Source organism: Elephantulus edwardii, unplaced genomic scaffold (assembly GCF_000299155.1).
Source record: "Elephantulus edwardii isolate Elephantulus edwardi_28Jun2011 unplaced genomic scaffold, EleEdw1.0 scaffold00079, whole genome shotgun sequence".
NCBI lineage: Eukaryota > Metazoa > Chordata > Mammalia > Macroscelidea > Macroscelididae > Elephantulus > Elephantulus edwardii.
This window is the reverse complement of record NW_006399829.1, coordinates 6,460,406-6,480,395: the sequence shown is the minus strand read 5'-3', so window position 1 is coordinate 6,480,395 and position 19,990 is coordinate 6,460,406. Positions and strand designations below refer to the sequence as shown.

General features: G+C 37.2%; 1 protein-coding gene across 1 annotated transcript in view; it reads left to right on the top strand.

Moving 5' to 3' along the window:
• The window catches only part of TTC33 (tetratricopeptide repeat domain 33), a 64,629-nt gene that overhangs the window by 24,484 nt on the left and 20,155 nt on the right, over positions 1–19,990 (top strand). Inside the window, exon 2 of the mRNA XM_006889550.1 lies at positions 17,185–17,266. Within this exon, the coding sequence (XP_006889612.1) occupies positions 17,185–17,266 (82 nt within the window). The remainder of the gene's footprint in view (positions 1–17,184; positions 17,267–19,990) is intronic.

Below are 19,990 nucleotides of genomic sequence, written 5' to 3'. Positions count from 1 at the left end.
TCTTATAAAACATATTTACAATGAATAAGTCATTTATCTTTCACTGATCCCCAAATTGTTTGTCCAATACGCCTCTAAATCTAAACATTCAGATTAAGGCAGACTAGGAAGAAGGATTGGCCATCCACTTCTGAAATAGCAGGCCTCTGAAAACCCTGTGTACAATAGAATACATGTAGACTAACAGAAAGGGCAACTTAGGTAGAACTGTCAAGTATGGAAATACAAAGGAAGATGAACAGATGTAAGCAGACACTAGTGATTGGAACATGGAATGTGAGAACCATGAATGTAGGAAAATTAGAAATTTTTAAGAAAGAAATGGCACGCATAAATATTGACATGCTAGGCATTGGAGAGATGAGATGAGATGGACCGGCATGGGGCATTTTGAGTTAGATGATCCTATGATATATTACTCTGGAGATGAAAAGGTGAGGAAAAATGGGGTTGCTTTCATAGTTAAAAAATACTTTCTAGATTGTGAGTGATAAGATTATTTCCATACGCTTACAAGGAAATCCAGTGAATACCACTATCTTTGAAGATATTCTTGAACGCAAATCTTTATTTTTTTCTCACAGTTTTGATGTACAACAAAAGTTTATATTTTTTGGAAGTCCCTTTTATTTTTATTGTCATTTTATGTTTATTAGCATATGTCTGTCTGTTAGTTGTTTATTAGATAATTGATTGCTAAAACTGGGCCTGACAGACTTGCCTTCTGATTTTTCCTGTAGGAATTTTATAGTGTTGCTGTGCATATTTACACCCTTTATCCATTTGCAATGCTTTTTGTATGGTGTGAGGCATGGATCTTGTTTCAGGTTTTGCATGTGGAAATTCTGTTTCTTAGCACCTTTTAGTGAACAGATTTTTCTGTCTCCATCAAATGAACTCAGTTAGCATCCTCATAAAAAATAATTGACCAGAGTGACTTTTTTATGTATAGTGAAACCAAACTAGTATTTCAACGGGACTTGTATCTTTTCTATTATTACTATTGACAGAGGACTTTGTAAATTACTGAGTTGCATTGTAAATTACTACAAGTTGCCTGCAAAGGGGCCTTGATACTGTGTTTTCAGAAGGCATGTATATAATTTTTCATTTATTTTTGGAAATCGTTTAATACCTCTTTTGGGCTCAGTTATTAAGTTGCTGGATGGTAAAGAATTTTGTCATTCAATTATGTATATACAATAATACAGGGTCTTTTTTTTTTTAGATATAAGTAACTTTGTTTTATAGTTGTAAAATTCCATTATATTCCATTGCCAAAGTAACATTAAGAAATTTTGTAAAAACCACCTAATTTTTAAAGGAATACATGTTTTAAAGTCAGCAAACTTTCTATATCTTTGCAGAAGCTTATGTAAATAGCAGAATTATGGGTGGCTCTTTTTATTTCTTTTTTTTGTCTTAACTTTCCAGGCTTAAGATGATTTGGATTTTCCTCCTCCTTCCCCTTCCTTCCTTTTGGATTAATATTTTGAACATAAGTGAAAATTTGAAAACACTCTTCCATTATATAAAAAGAATAAATTATTTTTCTTTTATTAACTTCATTTTGTAGCAGTTATTTCACAGAATTTGTTCAAATAATAGTTTTCATATACAAATGTCAATAATCATTGGTTAGAATGGACTTAGCTATATATCCAGATAAGTAAGCCCTCTCTCTCTGGTGGTGTAGTCTGTAGGGAGTTGCATTGTTAACCCAAAGGCAGCACATCTCTGGTGGCTTGAATAAACTGGCCACTTCAAGGGAGAAAGATGGGTAGTCTCCTCCCATATGACTTATAGTATCGGTCCCATTTGACAGCAATGCGTTTTCCCTTGTTCTATTGTGTTTTTGCTTATTTCAAAAAAGTGAAAATAAAACCAATTGATTAAAGCACAAGAATATTAATTTTCAAAGTTGTAAATAATTAGAAATGGATGTTAAATTCTTGTGTTTTTTTCAGTTATGCAATTCCCCTCATTTTCTGTTACGTATCAGCCGATTTCTGATGTTTTCCTAAAGTGTACAGTACATGATTATGTGTTTTCTGTACTTTAATAAGGCAGTGGGTTTAACTTGCCTATTCTTTATTTAGGGAGCTCTGGTGGCCAAAATCCCAAAAGCACAAGGTTTGATTCCACCAGCTGCTCTGTGGGAGAAGGATGGGAAGTCTCCTCCCATGCTGTTAACAACTTTCTCTGAAAACCCACTGGAGGGCCAGCTATGGGTTGGTTCCAAGTCAGTGGTACATGACGACAGCAATGATACTTTGTTTACTTTTTTTATGATTTAAAAAGCTCTCAGTAAGATTTGGTTTTGTTTTATAGATTAAGTATGTTTTGTTTCATAAAACAAAGAGTATGTTTTGTTTTTTATTTATTTTTTTTTGTTAGAGTCTGATACTCTGAAATTCTTTTAGCAATTTGTAAGTCCATCAAACTTGGCTATCCCAGTGCTTTCCGTTCCACCGTATTTCTTTAACGTGGCTGAATACATCACATGTTGCTTCGAAGGAATATTCTGGCTAACCTTGTTTTGTTTTGTTTGTTCTTCTGGCAGCTCATACTGTTTTCATTGTTCTTCACCAGCATTAGAATCCATTAACAAAAATTCAATTCTTATTTGATCTTTCTTACTGTTTAGCTTTCACATGCATATTGTTGTTACTGTTATGTGCTGTCGAGTTGACTATGACTCATAGTGACCCTGTGAACAATAACTCTGAACGCTTCCCTGTCTTGAGCCAACCTCACCATCTCTCACCCTCCTGCCCTCATTGCCATAGTCACTGTGCCAACCCATCTCATCCAGGGTTTTCCTCCCCTGTGGCTGACCCTCTACTCTTCCAAGTATTATGTCTTTCTCTAAGGACTTGTTCCTCTTGGTAACATGCCAGAGTGTGTGAATCCAAGTTTCAAAATCCTTGCCTTCAAACAGTATCCTGGTTTCACCCTCTCCAGGACATATCTGTTTGTTCTCTTGGCATTTGCTGCAGAAGGTCAAAGATTGCAGTCATCAATATGGATTACATCTCAACATCAAGAAAACAAAGATCCTTGCTGCCAGGCCTATTGCTCGTACTATGATAGAGAAGAGATTGAGGTTGTTAGCAATTTTATCTTTATTGGATCTACAGTCAACACTTGTGGCACCAGCAGTCAGGAAATCAAGAGATGCTTTGGAGGTGAGGGACCTCTCCAGAGTGCTGAAAAGCAATGATGTCAGTTTAGAGATCAGGTGTGCCTGATCCAGACCATGGTCTTCGCAGTTCCTTGCTGTGCATCTGAGAGCTGACAGTGACTGAGGATGATAGAAGAATCTTTGAATTGGGGTGCTGGCGAAGAGTATTGAACATACTATAGACTGCCGAGAAAACATACATATTAGATGATACCATGGCTTAGGTCAAGCCCACTTTAGTCCACAGAGTAGCATCTTCGCTCTTTGGTACTTTTAAAAAATGTTCTTAGCAGCTGATTTGCCCAATACAATCTGCTGTTTGATTTCTTAACTGCTTCTCCATGGATATTAATTGTGGTTTCAAGTAAAAGGAAATCTTTGACAACTTCAGTCTTTTCTCCATTTATCATGATGCAACTTACTGTTCCAGTTGTAAGGATTTTTATTCCTTATTTTGAGACATAATTCATACTGAATGCTGTAATGTTCATCTTCATCTGTAAGTATTTAAAATCTCCAGTTTCAGCAAACAGGTTTTTCCATTTCACATCACAGGTTGTTAATGAATCTGCCTTCAAACTTGATATTATGTGTTTTTTTTCAAATTGAACAGTATTTCAAATTATGTGCTCAGCATACAGATTGAATAATTACTGTGAAAAGATACACTACTAACACAAATTTATCAGGTTATAAACCCCATAAAATCCCCTTGTTCTGTTTGAACAACTGCCTCTTGATGTATGTACAGGTTATACATGAGCACAGCTAAGTGTTCTGCAGTATTTCCCATAATTTGTCATGATCCATGCAGATGAATCTCTTACATAGTCAGAACACAGGTAAACATCTTTCTGGTATCCTCTACTTTCAGCCAAACTCTATCAGACATCAACATTTCCTAGATTCATAACTTATACATTGCACTTTCTGATTATTAATGGCTGTTTACAGTTTATTTTAACCTTGAGTGAGTCATGGTGCATCAGCAAAGGAAGCTCCTGAAAACTTGACTACATCCACATCATTAAGGATGAATCTTAAAGGACTCATCATCAGTACAATGTTATACAGTTCTGATATCTGATTTCTTTGGCCTATTTTTCTTTAGAAGTAGTTTGTTGGCACAATCAAATGGACTGAGAACTTGTTGTACATACACACGATGGAATTACTACACCGTCCGTACTCAGGAATGATGATTTCAAAAATTACTACATAACTTGGGAGAGACTGGAGAGCATTATGTTAAGTGAACCAAGTCAGTCTCATAAGGACATATACGGTGTAAGATCATTATTGTAAAATTAGAAGGATAACTAGTAAAATGTATATCGAGTTCCAAGAGGGGAAGCTGATAGGGACCAAGGGAAGAGAATGGGCAGGGGGGTGTATCATAGGGTCATACAGTTTGGTGAGTGGAGGGAGGAGGGGTAAAGGAAATGGGGAAGATCCGGAGGGACCCTGACAAGACAGGGTAATGATGGGTATAATTCAGTGGAGATTAAATTTATAAAACACAATGTATGGGAATGATTGTATGAAACAATGTGAATGAAGGAAAGTGTGGAATACAATGTATATGAATTCTATGCTTACCAACATAAAAATAAACAAACAAAAAATGAAGTAGGTTGTTGGATCCCCTCCTCCCCTCATCTGTCTTCAGTCTGTAAGCTGTGTTGAAACCCACCTACCCACAATCACACTGGTGATATTTGAAATACTGGTGGTGTAGCCTTCCGCATTACAGCAACATGCAAGCCACCACCGTCAACAAACTGACAGATGAGTGGTGGGAAAGAGAAATTAAAAGATTAAAGTTTTATATTCACTTCCTTTAGGAAATTAATTATATAATGTAGCAATGAATGAGATAGAGAAGCTACTTTCAAGCAATTAAAAATTAAGAAACTTCCTGCATTAGGTAAAATTCAACATCGGTATTAACATTTACTTTGAGATATTATCTTTATTCAGTGTGTGTATAAGTTCTGGAATTTCCAGAGCTCCATCCTGCAGTTTCCAGAATGAATTAGTCTGTAATTTGTTCTTGTCTATAATAAATTGGAAAGTTTTAGCTGCTGTTTGTTGTAGCAGCGGTTGAACGATGGGACATATATCAAGTGGACTTTGTCACCTTTTAGGGGCTATGCTGTGCCCCACAAAGTGAATATGGAAGTTCTACATTCCTAGTGAAAAAAAAAATTGGAAAGTTTTAAAGACATATTTGGTTTTTTGTAGAAGTAGGATATTAAAAATCATTACTGGAATTGGATTTACGGTTTAACCTAATCTTACCTCCACATAATTCCACTACTTGACAGCTACCAAAGTAAGCAGAGCAGTTTAGGATTTACAGTTAAGCCATAATATTTAGATGTTTTCCTCCACTGTGTAAAACGGTAGTGGAACTCTTAGTCTAAAGGATCATCTTGGCACTTCTTGATTTTTTTACCTCCCCAAATATGATTGTCTTGAGAAATATGCAGGTTTTGGAATATTTTTCTGCTGCATTTCCTCTTAATTCTGAGCTTGTTGTTATTTCTAAGTTATAAGAAATTAGTTTCCTAATGATGAATTAATATTAAAACCTCAACTTGTTTTTACACTCCTTGTAAAAAAGTTCAAATCCAAAGCAGAAGAATTAATAATAACTTAGATATTCCTTTCTGCAACCCTAGTTTAATTCAGGAAATAGAGTCATTGAAAGTTAGAATTTTAACAATGAAAATAAAAAAATTTGACAGTCAAATCTGTTCCAAACTACTTTTAGGGTTATGTTGTTAGATGTCATCAAGGCTGTTCTGACTCACAGTGACCCTGTCTTCAGCAAAATGAGACAGCAGCTGTCCTGTGCCACCCCTGCATTCTGTGCTGTGTTTGAGCCCATAATTGTAGTTTTTGTGACAATCAGTATTTTAGTAATATCTGTATTATAAAGTCCCATGAAATCATGTACCCTAGATTTTAAATTTCAAATATTATGATAAAAATATTACTTTAAATAACAGCTGCATCAATTAGAAAAGTCATTTCTATCATTAAACATTTTCTAACAAATCTAATGCTAGGAAATCGAATATCAAGTAAGATGAAACATTTTTAACATTCTTGCTGGTTTTCTTTCTAATAAAGAATAAAATTTTCATCATATAAACTATTGATTTTCTATAAATGAAGTTATATGGAAATATCTTTTAAACTTATTTTGGTATTTCCACATAAACACATAAAATGCATTTTGGAAAAAGAAGAATGCAATAGAAATTCATCATGAGATTAGTGGGAAGTGATAATTATTTACGGTTAGTCACACATTTTCTCTAACAAAACAGTGAAATTTCTTTTTAAGTGTCAAGAATTAAGTTCCTCAGTTTAGTAGCACTCAATATTTAAAATTTTGTTTTGCACTGAAAAGATAAATAATCAAGTCATTAAAATTTACTCTGAAGCTATGTTCAGCAAAGATAAAATCCATCTTCAGTCTAATTTGACACTTGTAGTTTTTATATCTCATGTTCTTCCACATTAATTTAGTATAATAATGTAAACAATGGAATACTTACTGGATGCATACATTAGACATTTTTGCTATAGAGACAAACTTGTTGTGTGCTGTCAAGTTGGAACTAATTCACAGCTGACCCTCCAGTGGGTTTTCAGAGGCCGTAAATTGCGTGGGAGGAGATTGCCCATCTTTCTACCAAGGAGTTGCTGGTGGATTCAAATCATATGTCTTTGGATGTCTTTGGATTGCCAGCACAACTCCTTACCACTAGGCCACCAGAGCTGCCCCCTTAAAGATGAATTGCAGAGATAAAAAAGAGAGTCAAGAATAACATCAGCATACTTAGAGACTTGGTAGTGCTGTTTTCTGAGTCAGGTAAAATAGGGTTTGGAGTAGGGGATTATGATGACTTTATTATGGATTTATGTTTGAAATAGATGTTCATCTGCTTTGATCTTACATCTCCTTTTAGTTGCCTCCCATTTCCAACTTCCAGATGACTTGTCAGCATTTATTGTTTCTGTTTTCCTCATTTCTGCTTCATGCTTTATATTGGTTTGTATACCTTCCTGTCCATAGGTGGTAGTTTAGTTGGTGTCATCATTGCATCTTACTAGTCTTTTCTGTGGAATTCGGTACAATTCCTTAATCTCTGACAATCTTCTCTCTTTAGATCTGTGAAATCGCACACCTACTCCTAGTTTTTTCTTATCTCTATTTCTCAGTCTCCTTTGCTGGCCCTTCTTTCTCTGTTTGTCTAACTATTGAAACCTCTGGCCTTTGTACCTCTTCTCTTTCTTATCTATTCTCTCTTTCTTGACCTTTCTTAGATTCATGGTTTATTTAGTTTATTCTGAAAATTTTTATTAAAATAAAAAAGATGATAATATGTACTCCTGATTAAAAGTATATGATAATGAAGTCTTTGTCTTAATTAAGTAGGTCTGCTATACCAGAGAGAATAAAAGTGAACGGCCTTATCAACAAATTTATCCTGTTACAGTTTTGAGGCTATTGTTACTGCTGTTTAGTACCATGGAGTCAAACAGCCATAGCTGATCCTCTGGGGTATCAGAGGCAGTAAAATGCAGAGGTGGAGATTGCCCATCTTTCTCCCCTGGAACAGCTGCTATCTTTGAACCATGTGCCTTTGGGTTGGCAGTGCAGCTCCTTATCCCTAGCCCACCATAGCTCCCAGTTTAGGAAGCTAGAAGTTCAAGTTCAGGGTGCCAGCTCAAGGTAAAGCTCTTTCTCTGCACATTCTAGAGGAAGGTCCTTTACTTAAACATCTGTAAGCCTGGTGATCTTTGATAAGACCTCCTTGTCTTGGTCTTCTCCACTATCTAGAAGCTTCCTAACACAAGAGTGTGGGTACAAAAGGATACACTACTCCTAACAATCATTTCTCTGTGATACTGAGGCCTCTCACTCCACTCTTAACAACTAGCTTATTTCTTTCCTTTTAGCTCTTGTGGGAGAAAAATATTGTAGACCACACCTTAGAAAACCCTCCTTACAGGGAATTAAGGCTGTGATGGGATTATGTGGTTTTGCATTCCACCCTTAGATGTATTGCATTGATTTATCATATTATGGTGAAAAGGTCATTAAATATCTTCCACAGTATAGTATTACGTAGATGCATTTTGGGAGACACAGTTTAACTTGATAGTTCTGAGCTTGCTCATTTTCTCTGCTTTCTTAATTGACTTTCCTACAGATATTCACAGTTATTACCAGTTTTGTATATCCTTCCAAAGATAGTCTTCAGATTTATAGCATGGATCTCTATCTCTTTCTCTGTATCTTTTATAATTCTACTATTCTTTCCTTAGCCTTTCCACTTAATATGATTACATATAGAACTGCTTGTTTCCTTAGTGCTTGCATAGTAGATCTCTTATTATCCAGATACTTACTATCTAATATCAGGAACCAGAAATATATGAAAGGATAATTATATTTTATTCTCATTACTGTCAAATTGAAACTGACTCATAGCTGACACTCGAGCAGGTTTCCAAGGCTGTAAATCTTTGGAAAAAAGAGACCAGACAAGCAAGACAGAAGGTTAGCAAAAGCAAGGGATCTCCCTCAAGGATGTGCATTGACACAGTGACTGCCAGAATGGGCTTGACAGGAGGTTGCACAGACCAAGGCAAGACATCTATCTTTTGTTTATACGATCATTATGAATTGTATTTGACTCCTCAGTACCAAAACAGCAATGGTTGATTTCATGGAGCCTAGGCAGTTAGGACGGAAACCTTCTGGCTCCAAATATTTACTACCAAGCTCTTTAAAAGAGAATGCTTGTGGGTTCTATATTTAAAACATAAGAATACCTTCTCATTGGAAAAAGGTTTTCCCTGTCATTGAAGTTTTGAATTGACCAGGCAAGAACTTTTTTTGGGATGGAGGGGATTATGCATATAATATTTAATGAGATCACACTGTTTGGCAACTTACTGTGTTTTCATTGAACATTTTTTCCAACACAGTGTGCATGTTTCTTTTTTTATTGTGAGGTTAACATCTTTAATATAATTGAGAATGAAAAAAAAACCCTCCAGACCTTGTGAAATGACTAAAATGAAATATTTTTCTCTATATCTACTAAGATGACTATTGCCAGAAAAGCAGAAAGATATAATGATGTAAAGATTTGGAATTCCATTCCATTGCTGAAACATTTAAGTTCTGGTTAACTTAAATGTTAAGTTCTGTTTTTTTCAAGGGGCCTTCAATGCAGCTTGAACTGCTTCCTGCATTAGCATTGTTTCTTTCTTTCTTTTTTTAAATTTAATAACTTACTCAGCATTTCTCAAGCAAAGGAATTGAAGATTCAAAGTCAAGCCTTGAATTACAATACTTAAGGATGCTTTGGGAAGAATATTAAATGATCCAGGAAGTAGTAAAAGAAGATGGAAGGAATACACAGAATCACTGTCCTAAAGGAATTGGCTGACACAGAAGAATTTCACGAAACAGCCAGAGCTTGTGGTGATGAAGGAAGAAATTCAAGCTGCTCTGAAAGAATTGGAAAAAATAAGGCCCCAGAGGCATACTAGTTGACAGATTATGCTGTACTAAATGTGCTCACCAAGTGGTGCCAAGAAATCTGGAGAACAAACACCTTGGCCAACTGACTGGAAGAGATCTATATTTGTTCCCATCCCAAAGAAAGGTAACCCAGTATAGTGTGGAAATTACCGAACAGGATCATTAACATGCAAGCAAGATACTGCTGAAAATTACCCCAAAACTACTGGAACAGCACATCAACAGAGAACTGCCAGATGTGCAGGCTGAGTTAGAAGAGGCTGTGGTACTAGGGTTATAGCTAATGTCAGAGGGATCTTGGCTCAATGCAGCGAGTACCAGAGGAATGTCTGTCTGTGTTTCATTGATTATACAAAGACATTTGATTATGTGGATCACAACAAACTGATGACTCTGAGAAGAATGAGAATCCCAGAACATTTAATTGTCCTTATGTGAAACCTGTACGTGGACCAGGAGGCAATTGTCAGAACAGAGCAAGGAAATCCTGCATGGTTCAAAATTGGGAAGGGAGTATGCCAGAGATGTGTCCTATCTCCATACTTTTTCAGTCTAAATGCAGAACAGATTATCTGGGAGGCTGGGCTTTATAAGGAGGAGTGTGACATCAAGATATGAGGAAGACTCATCAACAACCTGAATTATGCAGATGACACAGCCTTGCCTGCTGAAACTGAGGGGGACCTAGAATGCTTGCTGCAGAAGGTCAAGAACTGCAGTCTTCAATGTGGTTTGAAGCTCAATATCAAGAAAACAAAGATTCTCACTACTGGGCCAATTGACAGCATTATGATAAACAGTTGAAGAGATTGAGATTGTTAACAGTTTTAGTTTGTTTGGATCCACAGTCAAAACTCTTGGCACCAGCAGCCAGGAAATTAAAAGATGTATTGCGATGGGAAAGTCTGTGGTTAGAGACCTCTCTAAAGTGCTGAAGCTCAAGGATGTCAGTCTGGAGACTAAGGTGCGCCTAATACATGCCATGGCCTTTGCAATCACTTGCTATGCATCAGAGGAGTAATTTTCCTAGAGGAGTAATTTTCATTTAGTATAATTCTAAGAGACTTATTTGTAATCTAAAAGAACAGTGCTGACTCAGGCAGGGCCAGGGAAAAATATACATCATTCTGGTAGCACACTGTGAAAATGAGGCGAGTTATGCAATAGTGTGAGTAACGGTGAGTAAGATGGTCGCCCTGTGGTCAGGGAGCCAGAAATTATTTCCTAAAGTTTGAATAGTTTTTCGCTCTGAGTAAATAGAGTGTTCAGGCAACTGTGTCCTTGGAACACAGTTGGGCCTCTGCTAGGGAAGAGGATATTAAGAGTGAGTCAGGCAGTAACTGCATTAGCTATATCTACATATCCTGGAGTATTTTGCCTGGATAAAAGGCTGCCAGGTTGCTACTACAAAAGCAGTGTAGTCACCACAACAGCTTAAAAGAGTAATTGAAGGAAGGCTTTGAATAGTTACCCTCCATGCTGGCTGTGGAGTTGTCCTTGCTAGCAGACCTAGTCTAAGGTTGCTAGAACTCATTTATCTCTTACCAAAATGGCATGTTGTTGTTAGCTGCCAGCGAGTAGAGTACTACTGATAGCATCCCTCTGAACAACAAATGTGAATCCTGTCCTATCCTGTGCCATCCTCATCATCTCTGACACACTTGCTGCTGTCACCATGCCAGTCTATCTCCTTGAGGGTCTTTGTCTCTTTGCTGACTCTCTCCTTTTTTTCATCTTCCATGATGTCCCTTTTAGCATGCTGTCCCTTTACAAGGAATAGCCTCTTCTAGAAGCCCAAAGTATGGGAGATGAAACTTCGCCGTCCTTGCCTCCAATGAGCACTCTGGCCACACTTTTCCCAAGATATATCTCTTTGTTCTTGTGGCTGTCTGTGGGATAGTCAGTGCTTTTCTCCAACACCACAGTTCAAAAAACATGCATTCTTCCCCTGTCTTACTTATTCATTGTTCATCTTTTAGATACATAGCAAATGAGTAAGAAAGACCATGATCTGAACCAGATGCACCTTAGTCTTCACACTGACGTTATTGCTTTTCTGTAATTTGGAAAGGTCCAAATGGTGGACTTTTCCAGTGCAATATATCTCCTGATCTCTTGACATCTGTCTGCAGGGAACGAGGGTTGTTGATTGTGGATCCAAGTAAGATGAAATTGTTGACAATTTATTTCAGTCTTTTCTCCATCTGTCATGATGTTGCTTATCAGTCCAATGGCGAGGATTTTTGTTTGATATTGAGATGCAGCAAGCATTTCAAATCCTCCTCACTTTCAGCAAGGTTATGTCATCTGCATGATGTAGGTTTTTGATGAGTTTTCCTCCTATTCTGATGTCATATTCTTCTTCTTAGAGTTTAGTTTCTCGAATGTTTTGTTCAGCACACAAATTGAATAGGTATGGAGAAAATGTACAACCCTGATGCACACCTTTTTGATTTTAAACCATGCAGTATTCCCTTGTATGGGCTGGTTATTTGTATTATTTGCTAGGAAAGGAATTCTATAAGAAGGTGAAAATGGAGAGAGAATAGACTTCATATTCTTTAAATTTGTGTTTTCCACCAGATGCTGCATTTATTTCTTCCTTGCTCTTTATTTAAACAGTAATCTGTGTAGCTTAAACAAACATTTTGGCTGTGTTTGCTTTGGATCTCTCTCTCTCTCTTTTTTTTTTTTTAGTACCCTCATCTTTATTTGGGAAGAGGGAATCTTCATATATTTTTGTCATGTGCTGTCTAATCAGAACTGACTCATAGCTGATCCTTCAGTGGAGTTTCAGAGGCTGTAAATAAATTACATGGAAGGAGATTTTTTGTCTTTCTTCAGTGGAACAGCTGATGGAATTGAACTGCTTGCATTTGGGTTGACAGTGCAACTCCTTAACTACTAGGCCACCAGAACTTCTCTTCACAGATTAGGTGTAGGAAATTATACCTGTGAAAACAGTACAGGAGCGTTTTAGAAAATAGGTTATAAGAGGTGACTGAAGAGAGGATAACACATAATAGGTCCTAATACACTCTGAAAGCTTTTATCAGTGGTTCACAGCCCTGTTTTCTTGTAAGTTTAAACTGGAGAGCTGTCTAAAAATATGATGTCTGGGTCTTACACCAAGAGATTCTGTTTCAGTTTGTCTGAAGCAGAGACTAGGTATGTGAGAGTGTGTCTGTCTGTTTGTGTTTTTCCTTCTAGATAATTCTGTGTCCTGTTAGCAAAGGGAATTATTAGGTTATATGTATTCTTTGGTGACTTAATGGCTAAAGAGTTGTGCTACCAAGTTGTGGCAGGAAGTTCTGATTCCCTGGCTCCTCCAAAGGAGAAAAATAGGCAGTCACCTCATATAGTTTATAGCATCTGAAAACCTAACATAGGATCAGCTATTGAGTCAGTTCCAATAGGACAATAATGAGTTGCAGAGTTTTTTCCTTTTATATTGGTATGCATACAAAATTCATATACATTGTGTTTTATTCATGTACATTGTGTTTCAAACAATTATTTCCATACGTTGTGTTTTATACAGTTAATCACCTTTGGATCAGAGACCTAGCGGTAAAGCCCCAAACCCTAAAGATCATAAGAGACAAAGTGAGATCAGGCTTAGAAGCCCTCAGCTATGGTGTAAAAAGAGTGACAAATACAGCCAGAAATACACAATGAGGAAAGGATAAAATTGACGAATGGGACCTTCTAAAGATAAAATCCCTGTGCACATCAAAAAATTTTTCCAAAATGGAAAACTTACTGACTGGAAAAATAATGTTTGGCAATATAATCTCAGAAAAGAGTCTTATGTCAAAAGTTTACAGAATCCTACAGGGCCTCCACAAGGAAGACTGACAATACAGTTACAAAATGGGTAAAAGACATGGAAGAATTTTCATAGAGGAAAGCATTTGGATGGTGACAGATACATGAAGAAATGCTCAAAATCACAAGTGATAAGAGAGATGCAAATCAAAACCACAGTGAGATACCATCTCACCCCAGTAGCAGTGGCAAAGATTAACAGGACAGCAAGCAGTAAATGTTGGAGTGGATATGGAGAGACAAGAACTCTCATACACTGCTGGTGGGATTGTAAAATGGTACAACAACTCTGGAGGGCAGATTGGTGTTTCCTCAAAAAGCTGAACATAAAAATTCCAAATAACCATGCACACCCATGTTTATTGCAGCTTTGTTCACAATAGCAAGGAGTTGGAAACAACCTAAGTGCCCATCAACAAACGAATGGCTAGAGAAGCTGTGGTATATTCGCACAATGGAATACTATGCTGCATTAAAAAACAAGGAACTCATGCAATATTATTCAAAATGGTTGACTCTGGAGAACATTATGCTGAGTGAAATATCCCAGTCACAAAAGGACAAATATTACATGATGCCACTGTTGTAGAATAGGACTGTCCTTGGGGTTGGGGAGAGACTGAGTAAGATGGGTTCAATAATGTATACTGCACTGAAACAGAGGAGGGAGAAAACTGTTTAAAAGAGATATATAACTAGGTATTTCTGTCATCACAGGAGACTAGAGCGAGGGCTACATGGTGGAGGGGACCTGGGGGAGGGTTTGTAAAACAATGAAAGAATCTTTTCTTTTACTTTTCCATAATTTCTGGACTCATGTACTTATAACTTGTTAGTCAAATTTGTGTCTTCTAGGTTGCAACACCCCCATGATACATCTTCAAGGATATGAACATGTACGGCCAAGCACAATCAATAAGAGTGCATCTAAATCCCAAAATCAATCTCCATAATAGTCTATGTGTTTCCTACTGCCAAAGGGGCCCTTTAGAGTAGTGAGAGAAGATCTTCACCCTGAAACCCACAGCGTCCCTTTTCAGTAGGAAGTAGCTAAGAGAATACGCCATCCCCTTTTCCTTATGACTCAGGGTGAAGTCTCTCTCAGGGAGGAGTGATAGGGAATGGCAGAGGACACACTGACAAAGAAGATTAATCAGAACTGGCTTTGACAAGCACTGTGGCATTTGGACAAGAACAAACTGGGAGGAGTGTAGAGAGAATAGTGCAACAATGAATGAATGGAAACCCAAAATCTCTGTAAATGTTTATGAAAATTAATAAAATATAGAAAAAAACCTTCCAAATAACCTAGTTATCCCGCTGCAAGAAATATACCCTGAGGAAATTAGAGCTAACACAAATGGAGATTTGTACACCAGTGTTCACAGCAGTGTTCTTCACAACTGCAAGAACATGGAAACAGCTCCACTGTCCATCCACAGCCAGATGGATTGAGAAATTGTGGTACATTCACATGATGGAATACTATGTAGCACTCAGGAGCAATGATTTCGAAAAATACTATATAACCTGGGGGAGACTGGAGAGCATTATGCTGAGTGCACTAACTCAGTCGCATAAGGACAAAAACTGCACAAGACCATTATTGTCAAAATAGAAGGATAACTGGTAAAACATGTATGGGAACCAGGGGGAAAAGGATAGGAGTGGAGGGGTGGGGATGGCCTGGGGAGGATATCATAGGGTCTTATAGTTTGGTGGGTAGAGTGAGAAGGGGTAAAGGAAATGGGAAATACCCAGTGGAGACCTGAAAAGATGGGATAATGGTGGGCATAATTAATTGGGGATTAAGTTTATAAAACACATATGGGAATGATTGTATGGAACTTAGTATTAAAGAAAGAAATTGTGAAGCATGTGTATATTAATTTTATATGCAACCTGATAGGAAAATAAACATTTTTTAAAAAGTTAATCACCATTATCTATGCCCGATGTCAACCCAACTTTTCAGGTCTTCACAAAAGTCTACCCTAATTCTTTCAGGTTCTCACTCTGCCCACCAAACTCTGCAGCCTCATTATTTCCCTCCCTCCCCACATTTAATCCCTCCCCTTCCCTCTTTGGACTTCTATCCATATGTTAGTACTTAACCTTCTATTTTTTTTTTAAATTTATTTTATTATTTTGTGTGTGTACCGTCAAATTGGATCTGACTGGTACAGGAGGAGATGGCCCCTCCTTCTCCAGCAGAGCATCTGGTGGATTTGAACCGTATACCTCTGTGATTGCAGCTTCTTGCCACTAGGCCACCAGAGCTCCCTTTAGCCTTCTATTTTTATAATAATGGTCTTATGCAGTATTTGTCCTTAGGAGATTGTAGTTAGTTCACTCATCATAATACTCTCTAGCCTCTCCTATCTTATATAGTGTTTTCAAAATCATTGCTCCTGTTTGCTGCATAAAGGGAATTCTGGTGGCCTATTCTGTGGGCAGTTGTAGTACAAGGTCATGTCTCTTTGGCAGTTGGAATTGACCAGCCTTTCAGGGTGAAAAATGGGCAGTCTCCTCCCATTTTATTTCTAGCCTCAGAAACCCAGAGGAGAGGCAATTTCAACTCAATAGCAATGTGTTTTGAGAGAGTTTTTAAATGATAGAGAGCAAAACTAGTAGTATTGGGTACAATATAGAAGGCTTCAACTCAGTATAATTCAAAGGCACACAGTTCAAATTGACCAGCTGCTAGGCGGGAGAAAAATGAGTAATTTCCTTTCATGTGATTTACAGCCTCTGAAAGGCTGTTGGAGTGTCAGCTGTTAGTTACTTCTGACTTGAAGGCATATAACAACAGAAACATTTAAGTATACATGAGTTACCATTTAATTACAAATTTAAAGATAATTCAAAGAACTTATAAATTCCTTAATTTTACTTTCTAAAAAGAAAGTATTGCTGTGCGTCTGAGCTTTTCTGTGGATAATGCTTTGTCTAGTTTTGGGTATGTTGTATTTGAGGCATCTGTGAAGATGTTACTTGACAATATATTAAACTAAGAGAAACTTGGCTAATGAAAAGGTGATAGTGGTGATCACCATTACTATACTATTTATTGTTCACCTGACCTTTTTTTTTTTTTGTAAACTCACTGTATTAGGAGTGACAAAAAAAATAGACATTACACCTGCTGTTATAGAGTTTACAGACACAAAATCTTAAAATCAAGCAATCTTTAAAAATTTGCAGGTACTTTATAAGTGGTTTTCGTTGTTACCTTGGTTGTCACATTGAAGCCCTAGATTGCATGTGGATTGTGAATTGCCAAGAAAAAAAAAAACAAACTATAATAAATCTAACAGAATAATAAAAAGGGAAATTCTGGTGACAACTCCTCAACCTAAAATAATCTTAAGAAGAGATTTCCAGAATCTTTTTGTTTATTTATCTGTTTTGCCTTTTTCTCTTTTGCTCTTCTCTTCAGCTCTTAAATTATTCTGCTTATGTAGTATCATTACTATAATTTTTCTGAATAGAGCTATTTCTGAGTAAATAATTATTTCTTAGAAAATGACTTTTAAATTTGATTATATACTCTCAGGAGTTTATTGTGAAGATATTAATGTAAGTTTAATGACCACAGGTATCGGGAGGCACTTCAGAAGTGGGATGAAGCGCTTCAATTAACCCCAAATGATGCTACCTTGTATGAGATGAAATCACAGGTAAGGACTATGAAGAATTTTATTTTTATTTAATTTTTTTTTTTTTGGCGTGTGAAATTGTCTTTTTGATTGGTGAACAATGATGAACCTAAATAACATCTCCCTCATTTTATTTTTAAAATACAATTTATTTTGGGGGAAATATTTTACCATATTATTTATGAGAGTTTTATGCATAAAATTAGAAATTATTTGCCTTCACAAATAAGTTAACTATTTCAACCAACTAAAATAAGATGTGAATTTATGATATCTTTTTAAAAATCACTAATATGCTATTAAACTAAAAGTATCCATTTTCCTCAGAAATAAGTTGTGGTGTACTTTACATTAACTGGACTGAATTGAGTTCATGATGATGAGATTTCTCTAAAAATGGCCATTTAGCAAAAGCTCAGAACAGATTGAATTTATTAATTGTTGTTGTTGATTGCCGTTGAGTAGAGCATGTCTCTTAAGGGCCTGAAGCCTTTCTATAACTATAATCGTTTCTCCAAGTTCATAGAGTTTTCAGAGGCATGTGGTTTAGGAAGTGGATGCCACTCCTGCTTCCAAACCTTAATCAATCTGGGAGCTCCACCAAACACTGCCCACCAATGGGTAGCCATTATGGTGTTTGGCACAGCTATGGCACAGCTGTTCCTTTACGGCATTTGAGACTCCAGTGGCCCAAGGTTCAGGGTCACAGCAAACCCAGATTACCTCAGCACAGCATATTGACCAGAGTGCTGTATGACTTAGAAGAATGTTCCACCAAAATATAGTAACAAGGGATTAAAAGATAATTCCTCAGGCCCAGCTTTTAAATATAAGAGCCATCCAGGAGATTTTGTTCATGCTAAACAAGAAACTTAGACAAAAAACAACCACACAATCCACACAGATCCTCATCCAAAATAAGAGCACCATTTTACAGAGTTCAGCCATTTCACCCAACTCCAAAATGGATACAGGGCCTGACTTTCTATGTTCCTGCGGTTGTTAAATGTTGTTGAATAGTGACCCTATAAACAAAAGACCCTAACCCTCTTCTATAACTGTTGTCTTCTCTTTAAGTCCACAGAGTATCCACTTAGAAAGTTAATACCACTGCTGTTGACAAGCCTGTCTTAATCTGTGAGCTCTACCAAACATTATCAACCATATGTAACCATTATGGCATTTGACACACCACTTGCACAACATTCAGTATCACAGGAATCCCAGGTTACCCCAGTACACAGCAATGACACAAAAATGTTGTCCCACATAGGTAAATGTTCAACTCGTGCACCAGTCTCTCATTGGCTCCAGCAAGAGGCTTCCATCCCACTCTCACCAGTGATCAATCAGAACAGAGCAATCTTTCATCCAGCACAAAATAATAGTTTAAAAATAATATTTGTATTTATGTTTTTAATATTTTATTGGATAGCCCAGGAAGTATTTGAATTTGTATGTATGATTCTCCCTGCCTCATGGGAACACTAAAATTGCATATGATGGAAGCTAACAGGTTGGGTCTAGCTAGTCAAGTGGATCACCAGTCTCTCTGTGGAAGAAAAGAACACCAAGAGTAAATCACGTAAGAATATTGAGTGAGCAAGGGGAGTTAGGATAAAAGAACAGAATAGAAACTTTTTGGAAGACTAAAACGGATGGGTTCCTAGATGGCTACCAGTCAATACTTACTGTTTCCTTCAAATATATGCCACATATCCAGACGACTATACTTGTGATCTCATTTGGGAATCGGAGTTTCCTTGCTATGTTAATGAGACAGTATCTGTGTAGGTTGTGTTTTAAGGCAGTTGCTTTTGAGATCTAAAAAAGCACATTAAGTACAGAAGAAGATACACACTTACACTGTGTGAAGGTGGGAGGTAGACTAGTCTGCAGGCCTACAAATTCCCAGGATGGCCAGATATAAAAACTGAGATAAATATATTCCCCCAGAGCTGGCAAGAAAAGACCTTTACTCTAGAATCAGTGCCCTGTATTCAGACTTCTTGTCTCTTAAACTTTGAGAAAGCAAGTCTCTATTCATTAAAGTTTAAAAGGTGCATATATTAAAGGCAGTATTTGTAGCAAAGTTTGAAATGAATTGTTTAATATGTTGTTATGTGCCATCAAGTTGACTGCAACTCATAGCAATCTTACGAACAAGGAATCTAAACCTTACCCTATCTTGTGCCATGATGGAGTTTGTCTTTCAGTATGACTTTTCTGGCATGGACTGTGTGGAAAGGCAGAGCTGTGTGAATGAGGCATGTTGGTTTATCCACAAGGGGATTTGCTAGTCTCAACAATCTACAAGAGGATTGGCTAGTTTCTCCAATAAATTGAAGAGCTGTAGCTGCAGAGAAAGAACCTTTCCTAACCAAAACAGAGAGGCAGATAAGAGAGACCTCCCCCAATCTGGTGAAATATAGGACATGCTTTGAGAGGGCAGCAGCAGCAGTAGCTGAACTGGAGAACTGACATCAGATGAGATAAGAGCTTGGTGGGTGAGGGGAGCCAGTCTTGGCAGGACTGAGAACTTTGTTGGAAAGTTGGGTGGAGAGCCAGTACTGACAGGACTGAGAACTTTGTTGGGCATTTTTGAGTGGGAAACTAACATTGGCAGGGCTGAGAACTTGGAAACACTTAGAGCCACAGAGCTTGAGGCTGATGTGCGTGCGTGCACAGGTTAGGAGCTATCTTGAATATATTTTTTATTAATCTTAATTATAACCTTCTGACTTT